The sequence below is a fragment of the Pelodiscus sinensis genome, chromosome 6 (genome assembly GCF_049634645.1).
Source record: "Pelodiscus sinensis isolate JC-2024 chromosome 6, ASM4963464v1, whole genome shotgun sequence".
Lineage (NCBI taxonomy): Eukaryota > Metazoa > Chordata > Testudines > Trionychidae > Pelodiscus > Pelodiscus sinensis.
The window spans coordinates 49,249,765-49,269,730 of NC_134716.1; the positions used below are offsets into that span (position 1 = coordinate 49,249,765).

At 41.0% G+C, this 19,966-nt stretch overlaps 1 protein-coding gene across 2 annotated transcripts in view; it reads right to left on the bottom strand.

Moving 5' to 3' along the window:
• The window catches only part of CDC42SE2 (CDC42 small effector 2), a 113,596-nt gene that overhangs the window by 31,000 nt on the left and 62,630 nt on the right, over positions 1–19,966 (bottom strand). For both annotated transcript variants that reach the window (XM_006131876.4, XM_014577965.3), the window contains exon 2: positions 10,964–11,302. In XM_006131876.4, coding sequence (XP_006131938.1) covers positions 10,964–11,017 — 54 coding nt within the window. In that variant the 5' untranslated portion in view covers positions 11,018–11,302. The remainder of the gene's footprint in view (positions 1–10,963; positions 11,303–19,966) is intronic.

The window sequence follows — 19,966 nt, forward strand, 5'->3', positions numbered from 1 at the left end:
TCAGTAGTGGATCCCTTCCGCTGGCTATATTCATCATTTCTAGCACACACTGTGTACTGCTTTTTGTCCAATATACTAGCAATCAGACAAGACCGATTTAAATCAGTTATTTAAATCACTCACTTTAGTCATTATTAAAATTAGAAAGCAGGAAACCTTGATTTAACGCATCGATTTGAATATTGTTTTTCAATTGTTGGTAATCATTTAAACACGCTGATTTGCAAATATATGCAGCCTTTGCACTACATACGGTGTTTCTTTTTGCCAACCAAGTGCATACATTATAACTACACACTTTTTAAATGCAATTTTACAGGTTAATATTTATTCATATTCTTAATTTTTCCATTCTTAATTATTTCAGAAAACTGTGATTAATTTGTTATTTACAAGTTGATTAACTTTTTACTTGTGATTTGTATAAAGTTCTTTCAATGGAAATTCAAATGCATGAAGCAGCATTTTAAAAAGTTATTAGTTACATAAAGCAAGTCTAAGTGTATTGAATATATAAGAAAGAAGTTAATCAAAAAGTGTATCAAAACATGTTTTGCATTTAAAACTTGGTTTAATAAATCAGTAACATACTATTTTAGCTGATGAAACAGTCGATTGAGTTTAAGATATTAGATATTGATCACATCTTACACTTTATTAAACAGATTTTTCTGCTTTTTCTCAACTTCCAGTTTGGTTTCTTAACCTGAATGAACTACTCATTGAACTTAACTAGCTGAATAAACCAAAATGAAGAAAATACACTCTCTGCACCTGCAAAAGTGGTTACTGCTATCAAAAGCTGGTTTAGCATTTTTTCAGACTCTGGTTCCAGGTGCTTAACCAGTGAGTTCCACCAGTTCAGTGTCTGACTTTAACATTCGGCAGCAAACATATACCGCTTAGTATATTTTTTATTTAAATTATAAAGTCTAAATTAATAAAATCTAACATACGTGGTCATTTTCAAAATTAAATTTAAATGTGTTTATTTAAAAAAAGTCACTTAACTAAAACCACCTTTTTAATTTAAAAAAAATACCGATTTTTTAATCTATCCTGCAGTACAGTATTTCCATTTAATATTAATTATGGACAGAAAGAGGGTTTACAAACTGAACATTCTACTTCAGTTAGACTTCAACACATCTACTGATGGCAGTGCTTTCAAGGTGCTCTAATGGTAGCTTTTTTTTTTAAATTCACAATAGTGTTAATATAGTGTTCTGGAATATACTACAAAACGAAGAAGAATTATAGACGGGTGATGTTAAAAAGATTAGATAAAGGCAGTTATATGCCTTATATTATTTTAAGATTTTGCCACAAAGTTAAAATTGTTCATATACGTATACTCTGCGTCTTTTGGCTTTCTTCTTAATTTCAGAGGGTTTTACCACCCACTATCTTTGGGCCCAAAACATGGGAGAAAAGGATGGAGAATAGTAGCATTTTTTGGTGCTAGGCAAAAACATAAAATCTATAGGAAAAAAAAATCCCAACCAAGTGACAGAAGCCTAAAAGGAAAATATTTCAGGCAAAATGAATTATGTAAAGTTTTTTATGTTCTTAGCCCCAGCAGAAAGCCTGGATGCAGACTTGGTTTTTCCCAGAAATGGGAGTCAAACCTTCTCGTGAACAGTAGTCAAGTCCTACCCCCGGGAGTTGGAGGAACGAGGAAAACTCATCACTGTAACGACAAGCCTAGATATGCTGGAGAACACACGCACACACTTTCCATACTTTGTATTTTTTTGTCTGAGGGAGCCAAAAAATCTTAAAAAGCTATGTTGTTGGTATGTAGCACCCAAAATGTCCTAGACATTTTTTAGACAAAGAAGGCAACCACAGGTTCCATGCTGAAAGGACTTCATATTTAAGAGGCAAGATACATTCTTTGCGTGGAATGGAATGCAAGCAGCTTAACTGAACAAGGGCCATGTTTCCATTTACTGGAGGATCAATGGGCTGGCAATCAGTTTTCTGGGGTTTGATTCAGCAGGTCTGCTATAGATCTACTACATCGAATACTGAGGGCACCCTCACCAGGCCCAGTACTCCTCGCTGTCATGAGGAGTAAAGGAAGTCGACGGGAGCATTTATCCCATCGACCTCCCGCTCAGGAGACAGCGCCACACTCGACTTCTGATACATTGACTCCTGCTACGTAAATAATGTAGCTGGAGTTGTGACCCTTAAGCATACCTGGCCAAAGTAAAGTATACATGTAGTTTACACACATCCTTTTTTTTTTTTTTTTTTTTTTAAACAGAAAAGTTTTTATTTTTGCAACATCAATTTTTGTCAGTGCTTCTCTGTGGAGGATTACTCTTTACATGCCTTTTGGAAGAAACATGTTTTAGAGATGGACTTAAAGCAGGCATGTCCAAAGTCCGGTCCGCGGGCCAACTGCGGCCCGCGGTCGGATTTAATTCGGCCCCCGCTTCTCCCGGCTCCCCGGTGCTTGTTTTAACTGGCGCGCGCAGTGCAGCGCGCCGCTTTGGGCCGCGCTGCCGCCGCGGTCCTAGACCCTGCCCTGTAGGGCACGTCCGCAGCCCCACTCCCCCGCTTGGCTGCGGGTTCGCCCTGCCCCCGGGCCGCCGTGAGGCCAGCGTGCCCTGCGCTCTCCGACCCCGCGGGCCCTCCGCTTTGGGGCTGAGAGTGCGGGGACAGCCCCCGCTTCCATCTCCTCTCCTGGCTCCTCGGCGCTCCTCTGAACTGGCGCGCGCAGCACGCCGCTTCCAGCCGTGCCGCCGCCGTCCATGGCGGCCGCTGCGGTCCTAAAGCCTGCCATGTAGGGCACATCCGCAGCCCCGCTCCCCCACTTGGCTGCGGGTTCGCCCTGCCCCCGTGCCGCCGTGAGGCCAGCGTGCCCTGAGCTCTCCTGTGCTGCAGTCCAGATCTCAGTTTCACCCTTCACATTAGTGTAGGCAAATTTTTTTTTCCAATTGAGATGAATACATTGTAAAATCTGATTTAGACCAACTGACATTAACTGAGTTATAAATATATTTGGACACAACATGTATAGTTGGTGTTATGTTCCTGTTCATATTTTTTGAACTTAAAAGTTGATAATATGTAATGTACTTTACAATGTTCCTGACATATATTTCAGCTTCCTGGATTTTTTTTTCATCTGGCCTTCAGATATGAAAGGCAGAGTGATTTAACACCTGTTTAGATTTGTCATCCATGTGACGAAATGAAAAGTATGCCGTTTGCAATAAACTTTGCATAAAATAGTTAATTTGCATTTAATTTTAATGGTTCAAAGAATGTCAGGCAAAATGGTCGGCCCTCACGCATGTTCACTTCTTCAAATCTGGCCCTTTTTGAAAAAAGTTTGGACACCCCTGACTTAAAGGAACAGTGAATCAGGATAGGGAATATGTTCAAGATATGGTAGTTGGCACAGAAGGTGGCACATGAAAAGAGATGAGATTTGGACAAGGACAAGAAAGCTGTGGTTTAACCTCAGTAATGGAGACAATGCTTATATATTTCTACCTTGCAAACAAGAAATCACAAATCGTGGATATCTATTTTTTCAAAATCTACCATGTTCCATATTTGTTCATTTGCATGATTCTTTTAAATGAATATTAGGTAGGCTGAACAGTAACTGCAGTGTGAATCTTTTGGAGAAGGTGCACCAGAAGCTAGATACATCACTGTAAGCAATTATGTTTTTGGAGGCTTTGATTTATTGCTCAGGATCCTTGTAGTAAATGCGGCTAGGATAATTAGATTATTAATGTGTAATGCAGATGCACATTTATACCAGACGATACATAAAAAATCTTCTGCAATTCATTTACCCTCATGGACAGAGGGTACAGTCAGCAAGTAACTAAAAATGATTAGTTTTAATATACTAAGATCATCTTCCATAATTATTTTTCTATTTTGTAAAATCAAATAAAATATGAAATGCATTAGTCCAAATCTACCAAAATTATTATTTTACAGTAAGTCAGAGTGCCTTACCAGCAGTAGCTTTAATGTGTAAATATGCCAAAAGTAGGGCATATGGCAAGAAACCCTCCTCTCCCCCCATATATTAGATCACTGTAATTCAAAAGCCAAGGGAAATTGTTCATCAACCCTTTGTCAATTTCTAAGAACCAAATTTTAACCACCACCGAAAAGCATGTGCATTACTACATAATTCAAAATACAAAAACGCTACTGTGCTAACTCAGAATTATACATATGAGATTAGAATTTAGCACTACATTTGATACGATGATTGCGAGCAGCACAATTGATGTGTTCCAGCTGTTTCATAGTACGTGGGAACTGCACAGTGGCTTGATCATTAAGGGTATGTCTACACTTTTAAGCCCAAGTTCTGACTAGGGCTTAAGTACAAATCCCTCTTCTATTTACACACAAACCTCAGACTCAGGATTTGTCCTAGAGGTCTGGATCCCTGTGATTACTGAGGTTCCAAACTAGAGTCAAGCTGAGACCCTTCTGCTTTGCAGTGAAGATGCAATAGACCCCTCTTCCCTGCTGACAGAGGCTCTGGCTGTCCACCAAAAGTATGGCACAATCCCATGGGCCGATTTCTTTCCTTCTCTCTATCCTAAGAATTCTCAAATCCAGCCAATGAAAACAGAAGCATTCCTCCTTGGTGTACTGCAGCATCTCCTCAAATCAGTGTTAACTCCTTCATCGTCTGCTAACCAATGACATGTGAACACTCCCTCAGCAGCCTTGTGTTTGCAATGGAGAATTAACAGAATAAGCCTTTATAGCCCACTGCTTCACGGTCACTGGAGCATACTCAGATTTTGGTGATCCTGGGGTATGAGGCCAGCAGAACAGTGGACTCCAGTCCAAGTACCAGAAATGACCATGCAGACCAGCTCATTGCAAAGAAGCTGGCAATGCTGCAAATATACAAACTGGTGACCAGTGCAGGGATCTGAGTAAGTGTCTCAAGACTGAGTATAGGAAACCAGAACTGCACCTTGGACATCTCGCTGTCATTGTGCTCCTTTTAGGAGGAATTTGACTGGGTTCTGTTCACTGCGCCGAGCATGGAGCCAGTAGTGATGCATGATGACTTGGTCAGCTGGGGTGGTGTCTTGCTGGCATCCAGCCCCAGATGGGGAGTGATGGGAGCCAGCAGCAGGCACAGCTTGAAGGCAAGTGACTCAGGCCTGGTCTACACTGGGAGTTTAGATTGAACTTAGCCACATTAGGTTGATTTTGTAAACAATAAGTCCACATCACTAATACCTTTCTGTTGACTTTAAGGGCCATTAAAATCCAATTCAGCACTCTTTCTTTTTGCAAGGAGTAACACTAAGTCTGACCTTCCATGGTCAGCAGAACAGAAAGGCTTGTTCTGTTAATTCTCCATTGCAATCACAAGGCTGCTGAGGGTGTGTTCACATGTCATTGGTTAGAAGACAATGAAGGAGTTAACACTGATTTGCTGAGATGCTGCAGTACACCAAGGAGGAATGCTTCTGTTTTCATTGGCAGACAGCACCGTGAAAGTCAAAGTTCTTGGTTTCTGGGAGATGTCAGATAGTGCCCCATGGTGACTGCTCTGGCCAGGACTTTCAACTCTACTGCTCTCTAGGTGAACAGGAAAAGCCCCGAGAAAATTTGAATTTCATATCCTTTGTGGCTAGCATGGTGAGCAGACCTCAGCTCAGACAGCACACCTGAGCAGTACATCGCATGAGTTTCCAAAGCTGCAGACAAGTAACAGCCTGGAGAGGGCAGGAGATCCTCGACCTCACTGCTATGTGGGGAGAGGAATCCACAACCACGAATCATCAAAAGGAATGCAGATATCTGTGCCAAGATTGCAAAGGGCATGGAGGAGAAAGGATATGCCAGGAACGTTCCCCAGTGGCACATGAAAATAAAGGAGCTGAGGCAGGTATACCAGAAGACAAAGGAGGCAAACAGTCTGGATCATCGCCACAAACATGCTGCTCCTATGAGCGGCTGCATGCGATCTAAGGGAAGGACCCAACCAGCTTCCCTAGCCAGTCTGTGGATTTCTCCCAAGACACTCCTCTGGCAGCCTCAGGCAGCAGCTTGGAGGACAGCACGGATGATGATGAGGAGAGTGTTCAGCAGGCAAGTGGGATAACTGATGTCACCAACAACTAAGACCCTTTTATAACTTTAGAGACCATCCCCTCCTCCCAGGACATCTCACAGCTGGGCATGGATTCTGGGGAGGGCACTTTTGGTGAGTTTACATTTTTTATCATGTCGCAAGTGGGTTATGACAATCGGGTGTGATCTGTGGTGGCCACTGTGCAGACACGGGGGGAGGGGGGGATCCCCGGAACAGATTGCTAGCATGTCTGAAGATGGAGTGGGAATCCTCCCTGCACATCTCCATGCAGCTCTCAAAGGGGAACTCTTTAATCCTCCTCAGAGGGTTTCTGGGGAGGCCTTATTCCACCCTTTATGGTAGGACGTCTTGCCCATGTCACACCAGCAGTAAGTGGTTTGGCATCATTGCAGCTCAATGCATTGCACCATAAGGTTCAGATTTCTGGCCACAATCAGTCCACATCTGTTCCCTATCACACAGTGATTTGGAGAAGACTGATATCTCATGTGGCAATCTGTATGAAGCAGGGGAAGTGATTAGCTGATGCCTTTGTAGTAAACCTCTGTTTTCTCATCAAGGAAGCATGGTTTGAGCCCCTGCCAGGACCCTCTCCCCTCCCACCCACATGATCCCACAGGAAGGGAAAGTTGCACTCTCCCAGAAAACAGGGTGTGTGTGTGCCCCAAACACACAGGTGCCATGTTAGCCCTTGCCCTGCTGCCAAACCTGAACCCCACAGGCTCGAGCCCTGTCCTGTCACCTACCAGGCCCACCACTAAATTGAGTGCAGGTGTTCCCCTAAGAACTCTGTGATATATCTGCTACATAGTGGCCTCTTAAAAGCATAACTGTGGCCTTGTACACAATACATCCCTATTGTCTGTGGACACACCTTCCTTTGTTGCTAACAGATTAGGTTTTATGCTCTACAATGCATCTCCTGTAAAGTCTGTCCCTCACTTTTAATTACAGAGAGAACAGCAAGCATGCTGCATACTCCCCCGGCTCCACCATAAATTCACAGGCAAAAACCGACTAGGTATGAGATATTAAAGGAGCAAATGCAATATACCCACTTGGACTGGGAGTGCTTAAGCAAATGAAGGAATATGCTGCTGCTGGAGTTGTAAGCAGAGCACAAGAGGAGGAGAGCATGCAGGAGTTAAAGTGAAGAACCAGGAGAGAATTTTGAAGACCATGACGCATGTATGTGTGGCGTAGTTACTTGGCAGTCTTCTAGGATCAGCCATACCCTCCAGCCCTTGCAGAACTACATTCCCTCCTCATTGTGTTCCATAGCCTCCTCTCCAGGGACCCTAGTAGGGAAAGAGGGAAGGAAAGGGAATCAAGGGAACCCTCACACTCAACCCCCAAGGATTTCCCCCAAAGGCAAAGCGTGTTCGTCTCACAATAGTGATCACTCCCACCCGCAACTCCTTTTTGATTCCTGCTATGTTCCCTAAATAAAAACGCATGTTTTCTGAACAACGGAGTCTTTATTGCTTGTGTTTGGAGGGGGAGGGGGAGGGAGAGAAGAGGTTGTTACAGGGAAGCACACTGAATGCAGGGGCTCCTTGCTGAGAGCAACATGCATGACGCTCATGCTTCAACCCTGCACTTTGCCATATAACTTTTCCCCTTATTCTCACAAATACTATGGAGCACACAGGCTGCAACTACAATTGGAATCTTGCATTCTCTGAGGTCTAACTTAGTCAGTACACTGCAGAGCCTTCTCTTTATATGCCCAAAAGCAGATTCTACCACTGTTCCGCACTTGCTCAGCTCTTGTGCCTGCAGCACCATGAAGAAGTACCCCTTGTGGTATATGTACTCTTTGGTAAGGTAGTCAGGTGCCAAGATAGGGATATTCATTTTGCCTACCACCCCAATACAGTTAGGAAACACCATTGCAGTAAGACCCTTCATTATGTCCTTCACATTTTCCTGAGTCACTATCCTCCATAGCAGAAAGGCATTTATTGCCTTAGTTAGTTGGATCACAATAGCCCCCACTGTAGATTTCCCCACGCCGAATTAATTCCCAGCTGATTGGTAGCTGTCTGAGATTGCAAACTTCCACAAGGCAATTGCCACTTGCTTCTTCACTGTTAAAGTAAGTCTCATTCTGGCATTCTTGTGCTTCAGGGCAGAGGGAAGCAATTCAGAAAGTGGCTTTAAGCATGTATCCAGGACCACCTGCTGCACAGTTTTAGTCCCAGCATGTCCTAGGAGCATCACCCAGAATGCAAATGGGTACAGGAACTGTGGGATACCTATCCACAGTGCATTGTTTTCAAAGTCAACGACAGCCACCCTACTGGGGACACGCTACTTCAAACGGAGTCAAATTTGTGTGCTCAGTGGGAACGTGCACCTTCAATTTTACAAAATCAGGCACTAAAAAAAACCCAACAACCTGGCCTTAATAAAATCAACCTTATCTCATAGTGCAGACATGGCCTCTGTTGCTTAAACCCATCTCACAGGAGACACTGCTGTAGGAGCAGCCCATCCTGGGGTCCAGTACATGCGGTAAAGTGGTGTTCACATTGAACAGTACCCTCACTCTTCAAGTACTTCCACTGTGTCAATGAGGGCTGCTTGCAGAATGAGGTGCTACTCAACCAGGAATAGGGGCAGCCTATTCAGGTTCTTAATGTGTATTGGGCTCTAGTGTTATACATACACGAAGAATCATTCCCAGTTTCTAAAGAAATTATTTTTAAGAAGTTAGAGTTATTTATTTGCCAGCCCAGTGTGGAAAAGGGATCAATTTAGATTTGTTAACATTTTTTAGAATGTCAGTAATTCATTTTGCAACTTGAAATTTTGGTCCCAGTTACACAGAATAGGAACACAAGTAGAACTAGAATCTAGGACTTCTACATCTGTTACTATCAACAACACTATCAGCTCACATTCAGTCACATTGCTACTGAGTTGTAAGCAAAATCATTTCAAGAACACCTCTAATTAATATGTGCAGGTCCTACAACACATGAAACAGCAGTTCAGGAACAAGTGAAATGCTTTACAGGGTGCTGCTTATATGTTGGAGGTGAGGAGAAGAACAAGCAGCACAAGTTAATAATCAAATACATATCACAGACAGGAGTGGGTGAATACTTGCAATCCCTCTTCTGTCTGGAACTATAACCTTCAGATTTAATGGGGATCATGACCCAAAAATTGGGAGCCACAGTACTAAGGTATTATGTTAGCTGTACTACATATTTCATTTTGTACTCCCATGCAATAATTCCAGCATAAAATTATAATCAGTTTAGAAAAGCAGCTATTTATATCTTGTAAACAAGTGAAACATATTTTTGGTTTCTACTATTATTTATACAAAATTAAAACATGGGATTGTGCTATATATCCAAAGGTGCTAAATATTAGTTCTCTTAATTTCAGAAAGCCATCACAACTCATACATCATTATTCTTATTAAAACATTTTGTCTTCAAACTATGCAAGTCATTAGGATACAGATACTCCAAGTCTTGAAAGACTGCAAAGTATTCACTCCACATAAGAGGAATTTTAACTCCCCATGTTGGTATCTGAGATATGAACTTCTCCCACAACTGTGTTATTAAAAATGACAGCAAACTACATTTCTACTAAGCACCAAGGAGGTATAAACAGTTAAGTGTCTATTACTGATACTTCAGTTACTACATTGGGATACTTTTTGCTTTCAATATTTTTGAAATAAAAATTCTTGACTGTCTAAGAAAAGCAGGTAGGCATTACATTTTTAAGTGGCTTTGATTTTCCATAAGTCAGTACAAAACTGAATTCTCTGTGTTACTATCAGCAGCACCGTGTTATGATTCATCTATTATTTCTAATTCAAACAGGAAGTGCTCAACTTACGAAGTTTGTTTGTAAGTGGTTGTTTGGACCTATGAACTCATTTCCCCATAGAAACAAAGTTATAAATGGGTGTTAGGTTCCCAGGCTAGTCCAATAAGTCTATTTAACCCATAATGTAGCTGAAATATTGTATATTTGCAATGAAAAATAGTCAAAATTGTTTTTGATTTAATCTTGAATGCTAGTGCTTGAGGAAAGGCAGATTTAATTAGAGGAGGATAAGGCGGTAGGTGGAGATTTGGAAGGGGACTTCTGGGCATTCCCTGACCACCAGCTCCCACTCCCTCGTGGGCTTTGCACTGGCTAGGCCCATCCTCTGATCACCTCCCCTTCCACTGTTCACCAGGAGGTGGCAAACACTGTAGGCACAAGCTGAAGGACTCTGGAGGAGAAGGGAGCATCTGTGCAGTGGATGGCTGGAGAGAAACAGCATTTTTCTTTTCAAAGCGCTGTTTCTCTCCAGCCGCTGGTTGAACGACTGCTCCCTACTTCTCTGGAGTCCTCCGGCCAGAATTTACCCTACTCAACCTCAGTGCCTCTTGCCTGCTCCCCTGATGCCAGGGCCATCCTTACTCATAAGCAAAATACACAGCTGTGTAGGGCATCCAAAAAAAACTGGGCACAACTGGGTCTTAATGTCCACCACGTCTTCCAATCCCTATTGTTTGGCTCAGTTTCCTCTAGCCAGGATCTAATTAACTTGAAAGTTAAAAAAAGCCTGCTAGACCTATTGGTAGACATTGAATCTGTGAAGGAGCCATTCGAATGGTAATGAAGCCATTTAACAGGCATTAGCCAACTACAGTTATATACTGCATTAGCCTACTACAGTTATATACTGCATTTCTGTGACTATTTCTACAGTATAGCAAAAACAGAGATGCTAGGTGATTTTTTTCATTTTCACTGAGCTTAGTCAATAATATGAGCACAAAAAGAACATCGTTGACTACATACAGAAACAATGCACAGATTCATACTTACAGGCTGGGGCTGTTCTGCAATACAGCAGTTGAAACACAACCAGAACTCACTCATTGTTTACAGTCTGAGCCTGAACACAGAGGACGAGAGCAAGCAGCAAAATTCCAAATCTGTACTATAGAGCCTCCACGTAGAAAGTACCTTAACTCAACTACTGTGTAACGGCTTAGAAGTGGAAAGGTTTTTCTTCTGTTGCGAGCTTTTCCCAATGGCAGTTAAGTCTTGTGATAATCAAGTTGGTGACAAAAGAAGCAAGAATCTTCTCTCTGAACTTGTTAGTCCAAGCACCGAAGAAGTGCGTGTAAATGGTCTCTTGGTCCTTATCTTAAAGGCAATTACCTGAAAGAGAAAAGTGTGTTATGTTAGCAAGAAAGAAGATAGATCTTTTCAATTGACAGATTTCAGAATACAGGTCGTCCTCGCTATAAGTCCAAGATATGTTCCAAAAAATTTGGACTTATAGTGAACAACTTATAGCAGCAATTTTTATTCCTACAGCTGACTTCCAGTTGCACAAATTGTTAGGCTTTTTTTGTGAGTGACTTAAGAGCGGGGACGGGAGGACTTATAACATACCAGTTCCGACAAGCGTCAATGACTTTAGTGCGGAACAGATGTATACTTATATCGGGGATGCCCTCTATATACTTGATAGGCACTAACAAAAGATGCACGCTTAATCACTTTTAAAAAAAGAAACACACCATTAAAAACTGCATAAGGCAGAATCTTAAGTAATGAGGCAGAATCTTAAGTAATGCAAACATTCCATAACTTCTTGTAACCCCCTCCCCCCTACACACACACACACACACACACACCACACCACAGATAATATAACCAGAATCTACATTTGGGAATAGTGTCCTGGCAAACACTTTTTTCTTTTGGCTCATTCTTACTTTTAAACAAAATAAATACAAGTTCTGATTGGAGTCAAATGAGAAAAGGAAGTACTTTAGAAAGAGTACTACCTGGATATATCTCCTCTCTTCAACCCTCCTCCCCCCCTTAAAAAAAACAATATTCAATAAAACAATTATTTGTTTTCCAAGCTCACTCAGATTAGGTCCTGTTACTAGGTATGTGAAGGACTAGTCGACTATCTGATGAGGGTTGTTGCTACACTTCAAAATGTAGGCGCCCTATCCACTAATTGAACAGTCGATGCAAAATGCATGGACTATTCAATCAATTGTCAATTACGCAATATTTAACATCCCTACCTGTTACAGCCAGTTAAGGTTCTAAGTGCTAATTTTAATTATGTTGTAATTGGTTGCCCTGACAGCTGTTTTTGTAATGCAGATGGGGACACAAATTCTATCATCACAAATACACTTTCCCCTTCTCCTCCCCAGCTGCTCCATGTAAAGCCTCATTCATAATGGGGAGGGGGGGGGGAGGGAGGAGAGGGACCTGGGAAATGTGGACTGTCTCCTTAAAACACAAACTCCTACCGTGGAACAACTGACACATAAAAGTCCAGCCATTCTTTTGCTAAACTATAGAGTATATTTTTTGGGTCTGGTTTAACCTCTAACCCAGCGTTTCTTAAACTCCAGAGCCCCTTACATGCGTAAAAATTTATGCGGAGCCCCAGCGGTCCACTGATTGTATGTGTTGTACCTATCGATGTTTCCAGTTTGTCAGCCTTGTGGAGCCCCTGGAGATGTCTCATGGAGCCGTGAGGCTCCGCGGAGCACAGTTTGAGAAACACTGCTCTAACCTGAAGTCTCCATGCCCTCCCTCCAGTTCCCACATAATTACCTGGTGATATTATTGTGGTCATTCCATGTACAATCTTATTCTTATTTTGTAAATAAATGGAAAATTAAAAGATTACAATATTATAAAGTTATACACTTAAAAATTAAATGCTGACTATATAAAGGGTCTAATCTATTTATGGAAATCCAATGCACACACTGCTGTAGATCCCTATTTCAACTACTGCATTAGCTAGAGGTTTCAAGTAAGAGTATGACTCATTGGGCTAGACACATTAATAGTGCAAAGATTCTATCCTGGGGTGTGCCTAGACTACCGGGTTTTATCGACAAAAGTGGACTTTTGTCGACAAAACTATACCTGCGTCTACACTACCGCTGAGTTCTGTCAACATAACGTCGACAGAACTCGACAGTTTTATCGATGGTGGTAAACCTAATTCTACGAGGAATAAAGCCTTTTGTCGACGGAGTTCTGTCGACAGAAGGCATTATTGCATCTACACTGTCTTTTGTCTACACTCATGTCAACAAAGCGGCTTACTTTGTCGACAGAACTGGATATAGTCTAGACACTCTTTGTCAACAGAATCTTTGTCGACAGACAAAAGCCTGTAGTCTAGACGTACCCCTGATGAATGGGCAGTCTAAATTCAACTTATATGTCATGAAACTGTCTCCAACAAAGATAATTAGATATCTATGTTCATGTACAGCAATGTCATTCTAAGGAACAGAAACTCTAGTAATAATATCAATGTCTATATTGTTGATTTGAAGATGTTCCTAACACATCGGACAGCACCTGTATACGACTATAGGCTTGACTATACTTGAAATGCTACAGTAGCACATTTAAGCTACAGGTAGAGCTAGGTTAACAGAAGAATTTTTCTGTCTACCTAGAACAGTCTACACTAGGGGTTAGGTAGGCTTACCTACATTTCTCAGGGGTGTGGAATTTCACATCTCTGAGAAACAAAGCTGGGTCTAGGGATATTAAATATAGGTTAATTGAATAGTTGAGTAACCTCATGAATTCTTATCGGTTAATCGACTATTCTGTAGTCCTATGGGGCAGGGCCAGTGCACTCCACCCTCAATCCCAAGAAGTCCCCTGCCACTCCACACTGCTGGCTCTGTATCAGAGGCAGCAGCGCAGGATGCCAGGCGGGAACAGGTCCACAAGGGGAGCCAATTTAAAAACCAGCCCCCCGTGGTCTGGCTGCCTGTCGCCCTGTGCTTCAGCCTCTGATAAAGAGGCAGCAGCGTGGGGGTGGCAGCAGCCCCTGTCTAGGGAAGTCTGAGCTCCTGGACTTGATGTGATCTGGAACTGAATTAGGCTTCCTGCCCCCCTGGCTCCTAATGTACTTTAAATGCAGAACTGCAGTGCCCAGAATTAGTCAGGACAGAGCCAGCTCCTAATACACTTTAAATGCAGAGCTGCAGCAGGGGTAGGTCCTGGACCTGTAGCAAGACAGGACTGAGCCGAGCTGCTGGCCAGCCTGCTAAAAAATGTACTGGCAAGAGGGGAGGGAAATGCATGTAGTCTATAGCATTAATCCTTAAGCTTTAGCTTATTGGTTAATTGACTACACTATTACTTCCCTAGCTGGGTCAACTTAACTTTTTAGTGTAGACCACAGTCACCATAGCTACATTTAGCAACTCCAGAATTAAGATAAAATGGAAATAGGTATTCTAACATCCTTTCCCTCCACCCAACACTTCTGAAAACAAGCAATTTTGCTTTTTAAAAACAAAATAAAAAAATCTGTATACATTTTAGGGGTTTCAAAAGGAGGAATTAAGGCAGTACAAACAGAATATTTTCACTAGGGTAAAATGCTTCTTAAAGAAGCAAAATACCATTCTGCTTCAAGATGTTACATTATGCTAGAAAAACAACAAAGTCCAGATGTGTATTAGTGGTTTTGATTTCTCAAAGATTCTCAATCAAGACATTAGGTTAAAAATCTATAAACACAGGTGAATGTGGATCAATTACAAGCTAGTAAGAAACAGCAAGTTTTCATGACAACTAACTGCCCCCAAAACAAAAGAAGTAAAAAAAAAAAAAAATTAGTTCACTGTCCTTCACTGCAGAGTTGTCTTTATACATTCCCCTGAATTGTTATTGTTGCTGATCTGAAGAAATATTTGTTCTAGCATTATTTCATGCGTTGATGCAAATGGAACCATTAACAAAATGACTCAGACTGTATAATAGAATGACAGATTAAAAGTTTTTAAATACCAGAAGACAAGGCACTTCAATGTAACAGTTTCTTAAAAGTCAGTTCCAAGTACACTCCTGGCATAGTTAGACCTTTTACATTAAGATTTTCAAAAGTTCAGAATTCCGCTTCCATTGGAGTCAAAACTCATATTGACTTCAACATGAACAAAATTAGGCCAATTCAGAGAAATTTTGAAAAATTCTGTCCTGAGTTTGTTCTCATAACTAATCCCAGGAGGACTCCAATTTCTAGAATTCTTCATATCCAATATTGCCAATAAAGAACTTAAATTTTGCAACCAAAATATGGTTAATTTATGCAAACTGTGCGACATCTCACTCTTGTTTAGTTCAATGATAGAGAGTACAGCAAATGTCTACAAGTGAAGCTTAATAAGCTGTTTAGAAATTGGGGGTCCAAGGTTGGCTCAGAAGTGAGCCAAGGCACTGGCTTCTAGCTCTTGCAACACAGATGATATTGACTACAAAGGTTCTGTTAGAACACAAAAGGTAGCTGATAATCAGTGACAATATTACAAGGTAATACTGTTACCTACTAGAATTAGAAATAAATATCCTGTGGAACTGTATTGTTGGGTTTCCCTTTTCCCTAGCAATGGTATAACATATTCTTCTGCAGCCCTGAAAGCTCATGAAGTACTAAGCCATAGAGTGTCACTACTCCCTCAGTCTAACAGAGCTTTTTTGGCATAAGTCCAGAACGGAATATATAAAAGTTCCTGTTGTCATAGTGGTTCAATTTTTAGGCCAGGTCGACACTTCAGGTAAAGGTCAACTTGAGATACACAATTCCAGCTACATAAAAAGAATGTACCTGGAGTCGACGTACCTTCATCCAAGCTTCAGTGCCATCCTCACAGGGGGAGGCTGATGAGAGGAACATTCCCATCAATTTCCCTTACTCCTCACCAGAAGCAGGAATACCGGCACTGACCCAGGTACCCACCACATTCACTTTAGTGGGTCTTTATTAGACCTACTAAATTGAATGTTGAAAAATGGACTGCTACATTGTCAATCTTCCCACAAGTGCCTGGCCTCAGTCCCTGGCTAAATCTAAATAGAGCCCAAGGCAGGGAAATTCTTCCACAGCTCATAGTCTTATTTGCAGGCTAATGCCCAGAATGCGCTGCCAGTTCTCTGCAGTTTGAAGTGTTGTGGTCAGCTGAAGCCCTGGGAACAATCCATAAAATTTGGGCATGCTTGTGTTTGTCTGAAATTCTATTCTGGGTTGCAGAACTTATTGAAAGCTTTCCGCTTAGGATTTTGGTCATGCATACTATTTGAAACTTTAATTCTTGTCCACAAACATAACTGAACCCCAAAGTCAAAGTGTAGGTTACATTAGTGTGAGCCTTCAAAGAGAATCATTTTTAAGCACTTCTCAAAGATTTATTCTTAGAACAAATAAAGTCAAGCAGATGATAGCTTCTATACAGTACATGCTAAATTCAAGAATCATTTTTGTCTTTTTCCTCTCAATGTGAGGAGAGCTTTTCCTCCTTCCCCTTTTAGAAATAATCACTATGCCCTGAAACAACTAACATTGTGGTGTTTTAATCATCTCATTTTAAACATTAAGTTACCAGATTCCAGAAAATAAAACTCATGGCTATTTGTCAAAAAGGCAGGAATTTTATGTGTGTTGCCCTGTAAAACAAATGAGTTTTACTGGGGTTGTTTTGTTTTTTTGTGGGGTGAGACACAAAACTGCTATGTTCAATGGAAAATGTAATTAATCAGGTGGCAAAAGAGACATCAACATTTTAGCTTGCAACACTGATATAATCTCAGAGTTCTCTTAGTGTCCTTTGGAACCCCATTTAAGAACTGAAACAAGGAAGGTTGTTCTTTTTGTTAATTATTAGTTTAAAATAAGAAGGGTACTGCTAGCAATCAGATAATTTAATTATAGAATCATGATCGCATGTGAAAGTACGTAGTCTTGATCCTGCCAGATGCCAACACCCTAAATGTCACATGCCATTAATGGGTATTTAGACACTCAGTACTTCACAGGTAGCATTTGTTACTCTCACAGCAACAAGCCCTTAATGTGGTATTGTGTGAGCAGAAAACCACAATAAAGATAGTGCTGCATTTGTCTGTCTAGACCTCCCAGATTACTGGAGTCCCATAAGGTTATTCTCTTAAACAAAACTGGAGCATAAGATGACTGTTTTAAAAACCCTAAATTTTTGTTCTTACATAAATTTCCCAGGGCTTACCAAGTTAACAGTCACGTTCCTGAAGGAAGGCCATACATTTTATTACTACAGCCTAGTAAGTAATGTCTTTTGTATCCGTTTAGATAGAGAATACAACTGATGGTTAAAGAGAACATATAAAACAGTATATCACAGACTCTGAAACTGTCTCTCAATCATGATTAAAAGGATCATATTTAAAACTTGCCTTTCACGGAGAATTTAAACAAACAGCAATAAGGGATGAAGATACCTAAAATAGAGCTGTATTTCTATCAGTCTTCCACAAATTAAAGTACTAAGGAGATTTTCACTGTTTCAAAGTTAATTCTATAGCTGACCAAATGCAAAAGTGAAACTATTCATCAGAACTGTAACACTGCAATCTATAATTTAAAATGCAGAAATAAAGTGTCACAGGCAATCAGTGGGTAGAGCAAGGTCTGGCAATCAGGAGTATGAGTAGAGGTTTAACTTATTAAAACAGCATTATTACCTTTACTCAACTCTGATAAACCTTGAGAAAGAAATTTAAAAAGGAAAAAAAAAGTTGTTCTTTCAGCCTCTCCTGGAATCCTCCCACAAAGGGCACTAATCAGTGTTTATCTTAAATGAACTTAATAGGAATACTGTATATGCTGACAGTGGGCAGGGAGGATTTGAAGAAAGCAAGTTGTTCTGTAATTATAATGTAAGAACAGCCTCCTCACTTTAAAAACACTTTAACAGGCTCCTTTCATGGGTCAGTCTTCCATACCTCGCTGTATTTTCTTGCTGCAACTTTCAAACAGGAAGTGTGGTAACCAGGCTATTTGATGCTTGCTAGCAGCAGATACAAAGCACAGAAAACCGCAGGAAGAAAAATGACTTGCAGGTGCTATCATCACATCTGAATTTAACTAGCCTCTGCTGTTACCAAAACCGACATTGTTTTTTAAAAACAGTATTTAGATAGTATGTATCTACAAAGTTGAGAACAATATTATTTTATACCTAAGTGGTTTATGGAACATTAATTTATTAACATTTAAATTAATGTGCAGGTTGCACACAGTCAGTGGAAAGGAAGCTCCATTCTAAATATTTGTGCTCTTGTCATTCCCACACTATCCACCCCATCTGTGTAATTCTGGGTTTGGAAGACAAAGTTGTTTGATAATTGCAATGAGGACTGCCCAGCAAGGAAGCTGTGAAGTCTCATAATTGGGGGCGCCTGACCAATCTGCTTATATCGCAAACATTTGCTGCTTTTGATATGTAATTATCATGAAGTGAAAGGCCACTGTTAGGTCATTAAAAGTGCTCCCCTGCCCCAGTAATTAACATTTCCCACCAGCCATTAACTATCCATCAGCTCTAATCTGGTCAGTTGTGTGTAGGGATATAAAATTCCATGTAACTGCTAAGAATCTTACATGCATTGCAGGCTCTGCAGTATAAAGCTTAAATATGGGCTCTGCAGCTGGCTCCCTCTGAGTGGGGCTGGCAGCCTGTGCAGCACAGGGGCCATGCCAGGCCCGCCACAGATAGGGGCTGCTCCCGTGGAGCTGAAGCAGTCCCCTCCCCAGAGTTGGCGAGGAGCCACTCCAGACCCTACCAGTTAACTGGAACCAGTAAGCCTCATCTGCTAAGGGTGAGGCTTTCCATTTAACTGGTTAACCATTTGCACCCCTAGTTACGTGTATGATTATATTCATGTTTTCAACACAGCTCATGAACTACTGCAACCTCATTTCAAAAGCAAAATTAAACTTTCATCTCTATGGAGATGACCTGGTGCAAGAGTTTGAGCCAAACCTAGAAGTAAATTCTAGGAACATAGTTCCTCCATCTGGAAGTTTGAATGAATGAGAATACTACCAGACCAGTGCAGAACAACATTACTTCTATTAGTGTGTTCATGGTCTTCAAAAAGGTGCTCCCTGGCCATCTTTAAAATCTTTACAGAGCTTTATATTCAAAACCTAAGAGACTGAAGCTTCACAGAAATATCCAATATTGATGTTATGAAAGTCTAAGAATTCATCAAGGTTCATTAATGCTACTGTAGCCCAAGGACAAATGGATAGAATACTCTTAGCTCTGAAGAATTCTCAAACATTCTATTGTTCTATGCCAGGAGGGAGTTCCATACTCTCCCCACAGCAGCATGGAACGCACCCTAGCTCAAATACTTCATTAAAAAAAAATTCTTACCACATTTCACCCCAGAAGACTAGTCCTCCTCATGTTATTAAAAGTTAAAATGTATTTGTAATTTGCTATTCTAAAATGGGGGGGGGGAGAGGTAGAGGTAGGGATAAATCTCCCACAGTCAGAGCTACTGGTAACAAATACAGAATCTCTACAAAGATTGCAGATCCTTGCAGAAACAGGTGGTTTTAGATTTCCCAATTTTAAACGTTACCATCCGACAGTAAATCTTAACTAAACAGTGTAAGTTGCTCATTCCCTCACACTGTAGCGCCCCAGATTGGCAAAGGCTGAAAGCAGAATTGACTGTTCCTTTAACACTTTCCAATGTGCTTCACTCACAATTACCAGCTACTGTTAGCCAGAAACACTTCATGTACAATGTCTACTAAATTTAAAAATCACCCCTTTCTACATACCAATGCCTCTCTTTGGAGAGAATTAAAACTCCATTATAGGCAATCCCATCATATGGCCAGATTGGATTATGAAGGATACTTAGATCACCAGTCAATTTATTGGAAATTATATCTTCCTCCCTTTTACATTATTAAAAGAAAGGTTCAGTCTAGAGACTAAGGAGTGGTAACACATCTATCTTAAACGTGTCATC